General features: G+C 42.9%; 1 protein-coding gene across 1 annotated transcript; it reads left to right on the top strand.

Moving 5' to 3' along the window:
- Positions 1 to 1,677: 1,677 nt before the first annotated feature.
- On the top strand, positions 1,678 to 13,453 carry LOC142198548 (protein spinster homolog 1-like). Its single transcript, XM_075269581.1, has 14 exons — positions 1,678 to 1,766; positions 3,591 to 3,686; positions 9,118 to 9,374; positions 9,576 to 9,641; positions 9,945 to 10,081; positions 10,209 to 10,360; positions 10,448 to 10,517; positions 10,688 to 10,833; positions 10,923 to 11,075; positions 11,238 to 11,427; positions 11,592 to 11,657; positions 11,868 to 11,966; positions 12,711 to 12,882; positions 13,428 to 13,453. The coding sequence occupies exons 1-14, from the start codon at positions 1,678 to 1,680 to the stop codon at positions 13,451 to 13,453; spliced, it is 1,719 nt and encodes a 572-aa protein (XP_075125682.1).
- The last annotated feature ends 1,030 nt before the right edge of the window (positions 13,454 to 14,483 follow it).

Here is a 14,483-nt window from a genome sequence, read left to right as displayed (position 1 = left end):
AGACATACACTCTTAAAACTATTTAGTGGGCTATCCTGGGCAGAAAGAAGTTATATATGTAGGTATAGCCTGCTGCTTGGGCACACAACAGGACCCAGAAGGGAAGGAGCAGTGTGCGTTTTAGCTTTTGGTATATAGATTTGGAGGGATTTCCTGGACACCATGTAGTTTTTGCAGAGGCCTGGAGGTGCCAGTAAATTGGAATACCCCAAGGAGTGACCCCATTTTGTAGGGGACATTTTAGAGTCTCTACAAATGTGACATGGTGTCCAAAAAGCAACAATCTAAATCAGCTGTCCAAAAGCACATAGTGGTCCTTCTTATCTGCACCCTCCTGTGTGCCCAAGCGGCAGTTTATGCCCACATGTGTGACACTGGTGTACCCAGGATACCATACTTAATATCATATGTGGGTATAATAGTCTGTTTGGGCACAGCTGGGCACAGAAGGGAAGGTTTTTGGAGCACAGTATAGTTTTGCAGAGCCCCTGATTTGGCAGTAAAGTAGAACCTGCAGACACATAACCCCACTTTGGAAAGTACACCCCTCAAGGGATTTACTAAGTGGGGTAGCGATTTTCATACCTTGAGTGTTGCATTACTTTCTTTTCCAGAAAAGAATGTGCAGCTGATAATGAAAAGTGAAAATTGCAATTTTTCCATAGATACATAATTTCGTTGCCCGATATGTTGTACCCAACTTGAATCAGCGGAGACAGAAACTCCAAAAACTGGTAAATGGGTATCCTGGCCATAAACAACTTTTAGAGCGTTCATCTTTGATACAAGCCGGGCACAACATGTTACACACTGAAATTACGTATTCTTGCAAAAATTGTCATTTTCACCTTCCATCATTAGCTGCATATTCATTTCTGGAAAATTAATCAATGCAACACTGAAGAGTTAAAAATGATCACTGTATTCCTGGATAAATTCCTTCAGGGATGTAGTTTCCAAAATGGGGTCACGTGTCAGGGAATTCCAGTTTACTGGCATGTCAGGGTTCTGTAAAAGTGTAAAAAATCTAAGTCTGTGCTCCAAAAAGCAAGATGACGCTCCTTCCCTTCTGTGCCCAAAGAGCCATTTATACCCACATATAACATTAAGTACGTTACCCAGGGTACACCAGTGTAATACATGTGGGCTTAAACTCCATTATGGCCACACAGCAGAGCATAGTAGCGAATGCACGCTATGTGGCTTTTGGAGCACAGATTTAGATGTTTGGTATCAGGTTGCCATGTCACGTTTGCAGAGCCTCTAAAATACCAGTAAAGTAAAATCCCCTAGAGAATGAGCCCATTTCAAAAACTGCACCCCTCAAAGAACTTATCAAAGGGTGTAGTGGGTATTAGTATCCCAGACATGACTGCACAACAGATAGTGAAGATAGTGAGGTGGGGAGGTGGGAATAGACAAGCTGTGCGCAGGGTCGGCATTAGGGGGGGGGGGGGGGGCAAACCGGGCAATTGCCCAGGGCCCCATCTCCTAAGGGGCTCCGGGATCTGCAGCACCAGACGTTTGGTCTGGTGACCTGAATTGGGGCAGCCTTAGTAAGTGTGTTGGTGTGCATAGCATCTACGCCAGTGTAGGAAGCTATAAAGTCCCTGTACCACCACCATTATGGAGAGTGCCGCCCAGTGTGCCATTCAGGGGAAGGATAAATTAGCCAAGATGGGAATAAGAGTGATCCGGCATGATCCAGATGATGGCAAAATCATAACGGTGAAGATGTTGGCTTTGAAGTTGACTGCTTTCATGAGGTATTTTTTTTATAATGTCCAGTTTAAAAACAAAATTGTTAATACCTTCCAAGTATGGACATGTAAATGGCGGTTTGTAGCCAAACTAAGGTGTGCTCCGGATGGTAAGGTAAAGCTGCCTCCGGCCCGTTTTAAGTTGGGTAAGGCAAATGGGGAATTTTTTTTTAATGGGATGCCACACTTCTGTAGGGCCTGTGGCGTTTACGGACACTTAAAAACTTCTTGTAGAGATGTAGCAGAGCTGAGTGTGTGCTGAGCTCTGCTACACACGAGATGTGTGTGACAGGAGGAGTAGCTGGAGGGATGGTTGGGAGTAGTGCAGATACACCAGAGATGTAGCAGAGCTGACCGATGTTAGCAGTCTGATGCAGCAGAGCTGAGTGTGTTAGTCTGCTGCATCAGACTGCTATATCTGCCAGCTCTGCTACATCGGGCCGTGTGCTCAGCTCAACTCCAGAGTAGTTCAGTTGAGTGTGTAGAATCGGATTAACCCCTTTCCCCCCACCGTTGTCCACTTACCTGCAGCTCCCAGCTCCTCTTCTTGGTCCGGTGCGGTCCTCTGTCCGGTCTTCAGAGCGCCCTGCCCCCCTCTCCCCTGACTAGTATTATAGAGAAGGCGGGGCTTAGTACCCACCCACACTCTCCTAAGCCCGCCTTCTCTATAATACTAGTTGGGGAGAGGGGTGGGGCTTATGAGAGTGTGGGGGTGGGATCTGGGAGGGGAGACATGAGTGATGCCCTGCCTACTAAGCCCCGCCTACTCCCTGCATCTCTACAATACTAGTCTAGGGAGGCGGTGCGCAGTGCGCTCTGAAGAGGACAGAGGACCCCGCCTCCCTAGACTAGTATTGTAGAGATGCAGGGAGTAGGCGGGGCTTAGTGCGGCTGCAGAGTGTGGGCGGGGAGACATCAGAAGACTCTGAAGACAAGTGGACAGAGGACTGGACCAAGAAGAGCTGGGAGCTGCAGCTATGCAGGTAAGTGGACAACGGTGGTGGTGGGGGGGGGGTTAATCACTACACAGCTTGGGGTCCAACAAGTTTTGGACTACATGCTGTGTAGTGAATAGGATTGTTTTTAAAATCCAATCTCCGAATGATTGGAAATTGGATTTTAAAAACGATCCTGAAATGTCAAGATCGGCTCAACCCTAAGTGCTGGCGATGTAGCAGTGTCCAATGTAGCAGAGCTGGACCTGCTACACACTCAGCGCTACTGCATCGGATTGCTACATCGTTACAGCTGAGTGTGTAGCAGGTTCAGCTCTGTTTCATCTCGGCATAGGAATGCATGGACCAGCGTTGATTGACCGAATGCCGTACTTCTGTATGGCATTCGGTCAATCAACGCTGGTCAATGCATTCCTAGGGAAAAAGTCAGCTCGTGCATATCGCAAGCTGACAGGGATCCCGACGAGATGGAGCCCCAAAGAGTTGTGTGAGTAACATTTCCCCCCTAAATAAAGATAATCCCTAGCTTACCCTGCCTGTAGATCTGTCCCTGTCTCACAGTCACATACTTCACAGTCCCAAATTAGTCGAATGGTAAATCCACCATTCGTCTAAATTGGATGTTATCTGTTTCCGGCCGCCAATTCCTTTTTCCAATTTTTTTCACTGCCTACGTTGTCGTAGTTCCTGTCCCACCTCCCCTGCGCTGTTATTGGTGCAAAAAACACGCCAGGGAAGGTGGGAGGGGATACAAATTTTTACTTTTAAATGAAGCATTATTGAAGGTCAAAGATAGGAGTAGGGATGAGTTATTATTGACAGAATATAAAAAAGATATGGATGAGACTAAGATTACATTCTCAACGCCTTATAGCCCGGAGTTCAACAAGATTAAGGGTATAATTAAGAAAAATCTCCCGATCCTAGAGCTTGATAGCATTACAAATGAGATTCTTAAGGAAGGAGTGAGGTATGTTCCACGTAGGGGTACAACTTTAGGCAATTTATTGTCGCCAAGCCATATCTTGAAAGAAACGGAAGAAGTAATTATACCTCCTAAAATGAAAGGATCATTTAAATGTGGGTCACCTAAATGCAAAGCATGCAGGTTCACCTCTGACATCTCAGAATTGCAGAGTTGTGTGTCAAAGTGGAAAGTACATTATACATCAACATGTTAATTGCAATGCTAACTTTGTGATCTATTGCGTGCAAGGGATCTGAAGGTACGGATACAGGAGCATGTTAGGGACATTTCTAAGTCCCCAACTGATAATATTTCTGGTGCTGCGAGGCATTTCGCTCAAATACACAGTGGTTCGGTAAAATCATTGCAATTCTGGGGTGTGGAGGAGGTGAAGTTGCACCCGAGGGGGGGCGATAGGAAAAAAACTGCTTCTTAAACGTGAGGCTTTATGGATATTGAGATTTAACGCTAGATATCCAGATGGTCTTCACATCAAATCAGACCTAGCGTTAATCTACTGAAAAGTAAAATTTTCTGAGCCTCATTCTCTGGAATTGATCCTGTATTCTGGCTTTATAATGGTCCGAGGTTAAATCATTGGAATGGTTGTAAGATGTGAACTCATGTTATATCTTCACGAAGCATAAGTATAGTTTAGGAGTGTTTAGTATACAGTAAGATACGTTATACTGGTAGGGAGGATATACTAACTGGTTTGGTTGCATATTTAAAGTAATCTACTAAGTGCAGCGATTGAGAATGGTTTTTGTTAGTAGTGGTTTCTTATTGGTCCCTGCAAGTCATGTGATCATGGAAGAGCGATGTATGGGGTATCTGCCCATTGAGAAATATTATACGAGCCGCTAGAATGGAATGAATCCGATTGGATAAAGCACGCTACGCTTGTTAGGCAGCTGTGGAAGTAATGATAGAATGATAGAATGATAGAATGATAATGATAGTGATGATATGTGGAAGTAATGATAGAATGTATATTGGACTTAATAGCGTTAAGGTATTGTATTTAGAACACACAATTTACCTAATAACCACTAATGATTACTCTAGGAGGTTTTTAAGTTTAGCCGGATCGGTATGGACGTAATAAAATAGGAGATGTTGGTATAGATCTCACCACCTACCAAAGGAACTGCCACATGTTATAATGATAGCTGCATATGTCTCCCACCTCTGCAAAAAAACGTTTTTTGCCTGTTATATCTACATGCTGTGACCCCCTCCTCGTGTCCTCCAACCACGGTCGGGCTGTATTATTAACATCACTTCACACAGAGAACTAAATGATCCTGCAGTGTGTCTGTTTCTTTCTTTTTAGTTGCTATGATTCCTAGGATTTTTCTATCTGCAATGAGCTTGTATGTGTTTTTCTCTCTTGTTATATACTACTGTAACATCTATGAAACTGTATCACTGAAATTTCCCCATTGTGGGACTATTAAAGGATTATCTTATCTTATTCAGCATACTATTAACGCAGGAGAGTTTTTGAACTAAGCTTATCAGGGAAAAGGGAGTATGTGAATAGCACCCTATATTAGAAGTTGTTATATAGATAAAAAGTTATGCAAAAAATGGGAATTTTTGGGAATGTAGGCTTGATTAAGGTTTAGATGTTTTTTGATTTAGTGGGTAACAATTATGTAGGGTTTTACTTGTATTACCCCAATAAAAGGTCGGCTGTTGTTGGTCCTATTTGAAGGTGAGTAGACGTTAGGAAGTGGGTAGAGAGAATTAATGCTAAGTGTTGTCAGGTGCCCCAGGTCTAATGATAGTGGTATATATTGTAGGAATGCCTAGGTATAGTTGTACATCCAATATGCTTTGAAAAAGGGATCGAGCTAACATCCCGAAACGCGTCAGCTATGAGCGACTTTTTTAATCACGTTTTGCTGTTTTTCTGACTTTTTTCTACACTTTGTATCTGTCTGTGTGTATCGTTTTAAACAAACTGGCGGAATAAAAGTTAAGTCTTAAAAATACGAAAGGACTCCGGAGCACAGACCGTATTTTTCCTATTGAGAATTTTTACTGTGTTTGCGGCCTTGTATTCGATTGTAATCGAATATTCCGAACGGCCTGATATTCGATCAAATCTGTATTCGATCGAACGGCGTTCGCTTATCTCTAGTGGTAAGATCTAAGGACAAAGGGGGGAAAGATTTCCCTGACATAAGCAGATTCCTTTTAATCAAATACTTTTGTTATGTTTTTAATGGGCTTTTTAAGAATCACTTCTGGTCATATTTTATACGCTATAATACTGGTGCTTTTATGAGGAAGCTGGGTTGGTTTAGAACTGTTCTTAACTTGCCTTATGCTTTTAACCTCCCACCACACTATATGATCTTAGAAAAGATAGTGAGTCTTTTTAGCCTGAACACTAGGAGCGCCGACGAGCTAAAACAGAGTGGTAGGCTAATAACTAGCCTTAGACAGATGGGAACCATGCTACCTGTTAGGAATTTTAATGAAACGCAAACCAAGCAGATATGGAAAATGGCTAACTGTTTCCCTCATTCTAACCAGCAGATGGACCTGGCCTGGAGCTGTGTACATGAATGCCTTCCATGCCGGGCCTTCCAACATAGAAGAGGGTATGCAACAACCGCCATCTGCCCGAGGGAGGGCTGCCAGGCTGACGAAACTGTACTGCACATATTGTGGGACTGTGACTTTGCTAAAGGACTATGGAGAAAAATACTCCCTCTACTAACGAAGATGGCGGATATAACGGACTTGTCATTTGAAGTGGTTTTATTTGGACTTTTCAACTGCACATCGCAATCCCAGAAGGCCATGGCATGGAAGACTATGAACTGCGTAAAAACTGCACTTTGGAAGGCCAGGAACATCTTGCTTTTTAAGAAAGATGTTTTATCCACTGCTGATGTTTTATGCTTATGTTTTAGTGAAATGTATTTATATTACCTACTTGACAAAAAAAGGAATTCCCCCCTAATAAAGAAGTGGTATGTCAGGGAACTCCAATATATAAGCCACCATGTACCCATTTTATACTGTAATGCTTGATGTTTTTATGTAAAATGTATGAGTTGACTTGTTTTTATTGGTACTTGTAAATCAATGTGCGTTTAATAAATAAAATGTTACCCTTTGAGGTAGACGTCAACTTTGTTTATTTGTGTATTCTGATTCTTGACCTCTGGCTTTCCCTATTGACTACTCTTTTGGCTATCGATTTTGACACTGTATTGCTCGACTGTTACTGGACCCTCGGCTAGCTGACCTCCCTTTGTTGTTATTTGCCTTGTTTGCGTTTTGTGTTTCACGTACATAGGAAGGGATCGTCTCCAAGTTGCCGCCTATTACATAGGATAGGACTAGGCAAGCAGGAAGGGACAGTGGAGGGCTTCAGCTTAGGGCTCACTGTCTCTTGTGCCCCTTCCCAGGGTTTCCAGCAGCTACTGGGGAATTGCTCCTATTGCAATTCCCATACATACAACCTGTGCTTTTTATTAGTACTATTTTGGGTACATGTGATGTATTGATCATTTTTAGAGCACATTTTGTAAGGTTAGATGGCAAAAAATCATTATTTCTGGAGGGTTTCCCCCCCCCCCCCCCCCCGATGTTCACTGTGTAGGTTAAATAATGTTTCGGTTTTATTGTACACATTGTTGCGGAAGCAGACATACCAAATATGTATTGTTTTTGTATTAATTTTTAGGTTTTTGTTTTATATAACTCATTTGATAAAGGGAATTTGGGGGCTTTATTTATTTATTTCACAGACTTTATTAAATTTTTTTGTACCTTTTTTAAAATATTTTTTTAAAAATTTTCCCTTAAGGACACCTGAGTCAGCGATCAGAGCATCGCTGTTTCACTACTATAGTCTGCAATTCAGGTGTATTACAGTCTATGGCAAAAGTCTGCATAGGCTGATTGTCTGCAAGATCAACCAGGCATATCTCGGGGCTACTCGCAGCCTGGGGTCACTGGCCAGACCCCAGGTTGCAGAAGATACAAATGAACACCCCTCGATTTTGCCCAGGGGGACATTAGACATTGTGGAACCCCTTAGATGCTATGATCATGTTTGACCGCGGCATCAAAGGGGTTAAAACCCCTGATCGGAACTTAGTTCTGACCAGAGGTTATGGAGTCGGGTGTTAGCTGTCAGATACAGCTAACACCCACTCCCAATGCTGCCCACGGGTGAGTGGCTGCTGATATGCAATAACAAACTTTCCCTGTTATGATGGCTACATGATCGGAACCTAAATCTATCAGGTCCTGATCATGTCTCTGTGGACACCAGCAGCTATTAGCACTGTCTTCACACAGCCCCAATCCCCAACTTAGTAGGGTCTGTTTATAAATATTGGTGCTGCAAAAAACCCAGCAAGCGCCGACATTTACATACAGTGGACGGTCGGGAGGAGGTTAAACCCATCCGCTTCAACTCTGTTATGGCTTCACAAGGTGTCGATTATCAATCTCAACGGATGTGTCCTGTGATCACAGAGATGTAAGCACTAGATTACAGGATCACACATCTATGTGTGCACAGCGCCAAGGGGTTCACTATTACTAATGTATATATTTATGAACAGGTGCCAATGTATCATTTTAATTTTAACTTCTTTTTTTTTAAGGCCACTTCTAATGAAGAGACAGGTTACACAAGTGGAGCCATGGCATCAATATGCAATGGTTCCATAGAATTAGCCTATTAAGAATTGTCATTCTATTTTGTAACTGCTCTGTTATAAATAGAGAATTGATAAAAAAAATAAAAATAAAAAAAAAGTATTGATGACATCACAACGGCTTAGAACCCGGCTGATGATGTCACAATCAGCTCCTGCCTGTAAAACAGGAGAAGGACCTGACCACATTCTCTTTTCTCTTGTGTATCGTGAATGCTAGTTGTGTTGCAAAACTCTGCTAGAAAGCTACACGCGCGAGAATTCGAACGCCCTTTACTGGAGAACACGGTAAGTTTCAACCTATACTATTGATACGTCACAGTAATCAGAAGACAGTGATGGGATTGGGGGGATCCAAATGCTGAACAACTAAAAGTTTTAGGGTATCTAGCTGGGGTGGGGATACTGGAACCAGTAGTCCAATAGTGACTAAATGGCCACAGATTTCTGAGCGCTGCTGTGTGGTCATCTCCTGCAGCTCAGGGCCATGATGTGAATAATAGCACAGGTACAAATATATCATAAGGTAGTGAAATTCATAGGACCTGGTAGCTTCAGGAATCCTTTGGGAAGACAGCTCCATCAAAAACTGTAACATAAAGCAACGCCTTCTGATTTTCTGATAGCCCAGGTTATGTCGTGGTTCTGCTCTGGACTATCAGAATCTGCATTATGTGAAATAAACTAGATTAATAGGAATGAAATGTCATCTAATCTTTTTCCATGTTGTGTCTCTCTAGTATTTATAGACTCAGGCCTGTAAATATGGCGTCTCTCCATGATGGCGAACCAACAACTCCATTACTGATGGAGAATGTGGATGAGGAAAAACAAATAGGCACTCATTCACATGAAATGGATGAAGAAAAAGGCTATTGCTCTGAACCGCAGGACACTCATGCGCTGACTGGAGTCTCCTACATGCGCTCCGTCATCACCGTAGCGATTATGTCCTTCGTAAGCCTTATACATTACATTGAACGCTTCAGCGCCTCAGGTATGTGGGGGAGGGGTAAACGGTATTATTTCTGGTGGTGAGATTTATCAGGCCCATAGCAATGTGGTGTCTAGAATAGGTCACCCCTGGCCTGGGATTCTTACCAAATGTAATGATCTTTGTGCCTGTTTACTGTGCCCACCTATTAGCACAGATCAGTCATAGTGTATAATGATTGTCCTCTCTCTTTCCATGTGACAGGGGTGCTACCGGACCTTCAAAAAGCCTTCAATATGAGCGACAGTGTATCCGGCTTGTTACATACAGGTATATTTTACCATAGAATTATATTCTGTAAATCCCCTGGAAACCGCCATTGTCAGGACTAAACCAATATTCCAGAGTTGTCGGTCAATCTATTCACGGAATTCTTATGACATCACAGAAGAATAAGAATGTGAATATGGATCCCTATTGGTGTAGTTCAGAAAATGGCTGCCTGAAAATCTTTCTTGTTATCTGGACAGGAGGGATTAAATACAGGAGTTAATGTACTAACAATGTCCTTAAGCAATAACTTGTTCCGCTGACACATTGTCCTGATACTTCTTCTCCTTCTCTCCCCTTTAGTATTCATCGCCAGCTATATGCTGTTTGGTCCGGTCTTTGGCTATATGGGCGACCGCTGGAATAGGAAATACATAATGTGCGCAGGAACCTTATTCTGGTCCATTATGACCCTGAGCATCTCATTCGTTCCCAATCAGGTAAAGATATAAATCTCAGCTACTATATCTCTCTATGACCAGGTACACTTGCCATGCAGGCAAAAAAATAAAAAAATTCACAAAAACTTACAAATTTTTTTTCTGTCCCATTTTCATTTTTTTACAGTATTTCCTGCTCCTCCTGGCAATGAGAGCATTGGTAGGGGTCGGAGAGGCAAGTTTCTCCACCGTTGCCCCCTCCGTTATTGCTGACCTCTTTGTGGCAGACCAGCGTAGTCGCATGTTTTCAATTTTCTACCTGACTATACCTGTAGGCTGGTGAGTATCCTGTGTAAATATACAGACTTTGTGGAGAACTTATGACCAGATGATCTAGAAATTATAACGACTTCATTTCTCTTACAGTGGCCTCGGATATATTATCGGCTCCAAAGTAGTCAGTGCAGCAGGTGGTGACTGGCACTGGGCCTTCCGGGTAAGTAAAAGACTATAATCTATTTCCTAAACTTGTCCCTGGTTACTTCCACTATGTGATGATCCCACTATGTATATCATCTATCTATCTATCTATCTATCTATCTATCTATCTATCTATCTATCTATCTATCTATGTAACATACAATGTCTTCTTCCTCCACCACGCAGGTTACCCCTGGTCTGGGCGTCATTGCTGTCCTGCTACTACTTATCTTTGTGAAAGAACCGCCAAGAGGAGCCGCAGACGGGAAGAACAAAAACAAATCCGTCAGCTCCAATAACTGGATTTCGGATGTGAAGAAACTATTCAAAAAGTAGGTGTTTTCTGTGTAGTGGATGTCGGCAGCGATCCTCCGTGTGTTTTTTATGATTATTAAATCCTTCTTTTTTTCCCTCTCTACAGTCGTAGTTTCTTGTTTTCCACTCTCGGATGTGCGACTGTAGCGTTTGTAGCCGGCGCCATAGGTCTCTGGGCTCCTTCTTTTCTGACACGTGCACGAAGCCTCTTACTAGAGAAGGAGCCTTGTCAGACTGGAACGTGCACCTATAATGACAGGTATGCATTTCTTCTTCCGGCGCTGTGGAATGACTTCTGTTTAGTGTCTTCCTTGAAGATACATTAGATGAAGCTTTCATCATACTGCGCCTTATTAAACAAGGTTGTCTTGCAATTTCTTGAACCTTCTTTACTAACCTCTATAAACACTTCTCTTTGCAGTCTGATATTTGGCGTGCTTACAGTCATCTCCGGCATCCTTGGAGTTCTAGCAGGGGTGGAGATCAGCAAAAAATATAGAAAAACCAATCCCCGTGCAGACCCGTTGGTCTGTGCGTGTGGCCTGCTATGCTCCGCCCCTTTCCTGTTCTTGGCCCTGGTTCTGGCAGACATTAGTCTTGTGGCCACTTATGTAAGTACCTGAGCTATAGATTGTTGTCATCCACTTATTGGATTCTGGATCTATTTATTCCTTTGTACAGTATACTGGCTGTGGACAGGTGTAGTTTTGTACTTACACGTTCCAGCACTTGTATTGTGGCCTATATTAATTCCCCAAATGTTTCACTTCTGCAGGTCTTCATATTCATTGGAGAGACATTCCTCACATTCAACTGGGCCCTTGTGGCAGAAATCCTCCTGGTGAGTTCTAACAAGCCATGAAATGATATTTTAGCCGTTCTTCTGTCTTCCCTCCGTTACCCATCAGATGCTCCTTCCCGGTAGATTGGGAGGTTTAATTTTTATGTTTTTAATATTTTGTCATTATACTATGTGGTCACTTTGTACAATGGCTCTTGTTTTGGTTTCAATGATTCCCTTCGGCCTACTCACAATATTCTTTTATTTCAGTCAGTGGTTCCTCCTACAAGAAGAGCTACAGCAGGGGCTGTGCAAGTTACTGTGGCCCACCTGCTGGGCGATGTCGGGAGCCCCTACCTCATTGGATTTGTAAGTAGTTGTTACATATTATTTCCTGAATGTTGTATATACACATCACTATTACCTCACTGGTTCCCTGTGTAAGTATGAGGCCCAGGTTAGAGAAATGCAGCTTTTTTTGTTGCAGATTTTGCCGCTTTTTTTTGCCAAAGCCAAGACTGGCAATGAAAGGAATTGCAAAAATATAGAAAGTAATTGTACTTTGTACTTTTGCTCAATCCACTCCTGGCTTTGTGTTTCTGTAATGTGCGCCTTATCCTAAAGCTGAATTTTTCTACCTCCCTCCATGTATACAGTGAGCACTCACAAAGTACATATATAGTACATGTACAGCATTGAAACAACAGTATACACACAGCACCTGTACAGCCCACATACAACACCCACACAGAATATACACACATAGAAATTATTGTTGAAACAAACTAGTTGTAACTTGCAAGTCTGACAGTAGAACACCAAAGACAAAACCTTCTGGTGCTATATATTAGATTATCTGCTCCAGGTGGATGCCGCACGTCTCCAGCTCCAGCCATTGTGTAATACTGGGGCTGCTCATAGTCTGTAGGATGGAAGCTCCTCCTCTATATACGGTGCAGCGCTTCTGCTACCACATGTTTGTCTGGCCACCAGAGTTCCTAACAAGCACATAGCAGTTACTGTTGGAAAAATCCTTTATGCTTTTTTGTATTTTTGCTCTTTACTAACTATACATGTATTATTAATCAAATATGTATCACCTCTCATCCTCAGATATCTGACCTAATCCATGGAGCAGCGGCGGAAACAACTCTATCAAGGTACCGCAGCCTGAAATACGCCCTCCTGACATGTGCATTCATGGAAGCTATTGGAGGAGCCTTCTTTTTGGTCAACGCCCACTTTATTGAGAGGGACCGCAAGGAGGCAGAAACGGAGTCTGAAGGTGAGTACAGAATATCTCCATTGTCCTCTCAATTCTCCTGCAGAATTACAATAGAGCCCTGCCTTGGATTCTCATTGGTTCTATAGTCACAAATGTGAAATCCAGCATCTTTGTAATATCTGCAGAGCAGTCTGTGTCTTGCAAGATTTGCATGGCTCACTTCTGCTATGAATAACACACTGCCTCTGTGATAATGTTAATCCTCTTCTCTTCATCCCTTAGACTAGCTCCACCATCATGGCTGCCACTAGAGGTGAAAACTCTCCTGCAAGACATGAAGGCCACCATATGAGGATTTGATCTGCGACATGGGCAAGCACGGTGGCTCAGTGCTTACTGCTTGCTTGCAGAGCTGGAGTCCTGGGTGGGTGAGAATCCATCCAAGGGCAATACCTGCAGTGAGTTTGTATGTTCTCCCCGTGCTTGCGTGGGTTTTCTCCGGGTACTCCGGTTTCCTCCCACAAAAACTTGACTGACGTTAATAAAGAAGTCAGTCAAAAAAAAATAAAAATAGTGTTCCTGAGTCTTTCTATAATTCTTTACAGAACTTAATAGATCAAAGGATGAATAGACAATTTATTATAAGGGTTTTCCTGGATTACAATAACCTGGCTGCTTTCTTTCAGAAATGGCACCACACCTGTCTATAGGAAGGGATGTGGGACAGCAGGTCACTTTCATTGATTGGAAGGGGCTGAGCTGCAATACCACACACATACTGTGAACAGGTGTAACGCTAGAAGCTTAAGGTGTGGTCTTTGACTTTTAGAACGGGACCCCATGTGACGGAAATGCCGCAGCAAATTCACGGCGTTTTACAGTAATGGCAAAGTGAAAGGGATTCTAGCGAATCCCATTCCCACTTTGCGATAAAAACCGTGGTGCGGACGTACCACAATTTCAAAAACCGGCGTGGTTTTGGAAATCACAGCATGTCAATTATACCTACAGACTTCATTATGGTAACTAGAAAATACCATAAAACAGGCTTAAGTGGGTTCCCAGTGATCAGACTTACATTTTATTCAGGGTATCTGACAACATACTTCCCCACCTTGAGTGAAGTTAATATAGATGTCAGTGAATAAAGTAGCATTGTATCAGAAACTCTGGGTCGTGGCCCTTTCCAGCTGAAATAGCTGCTGTTGTTGCGGTATCTCCTGCACTATGAGCGGCACTACCTCTGGACTGCCATACGTTCAGTCGTAGTTCCCGATGCGGCTCCTCACAAGGCTCAGCTAGGCACACCTAGGTATACTGCCCATATACACAGATGGAGCAGAGCGCCAACAACAACTAGCAGACGAAGTCGCGGACAGAAGCTAGTCTCATATAAGGCTGAATAGGGAAAACAATGCTTGGCAGAAGGATTGTGTGTACAGAGCCTACCTGAAGGCAAGGCCCTGCAACCTTGTACTATAAAGTTGTAGACAATCCCTGCACTACTGTGTGCTGCCTCTATAGGGCGCTACATTACATAGTCCTCTCCACTACAAGCAGTGCTTCTCTAAGTAGACTAACAGGTAAAAGTGTATGTTTTTTTTTTCTCTGGGATTCATACTTAATCCAACAAAATAAATGTTGCACACCTAATGAACTAA

This window comes from Leptodactylus fuscus, chromosome 3, assembly GCF_031893055.1.
Source record: "Leptodactylus fuscus isolate aLepFus1 chromosome 3, aLepFus1.hap2, whole genome shotgun sequence".
In the NCBI taxonomy this organism is placed as follows: domain Eukaryota; kingdom Metazoa; phylum Chordata; class Amphibia; order Anura; family Leptodactylidae; genus Leptodactylus; species Leptodactylus fuscus.
This window is presented reverse-complemented; position numbering and strand designations above follow the sequence as displayed.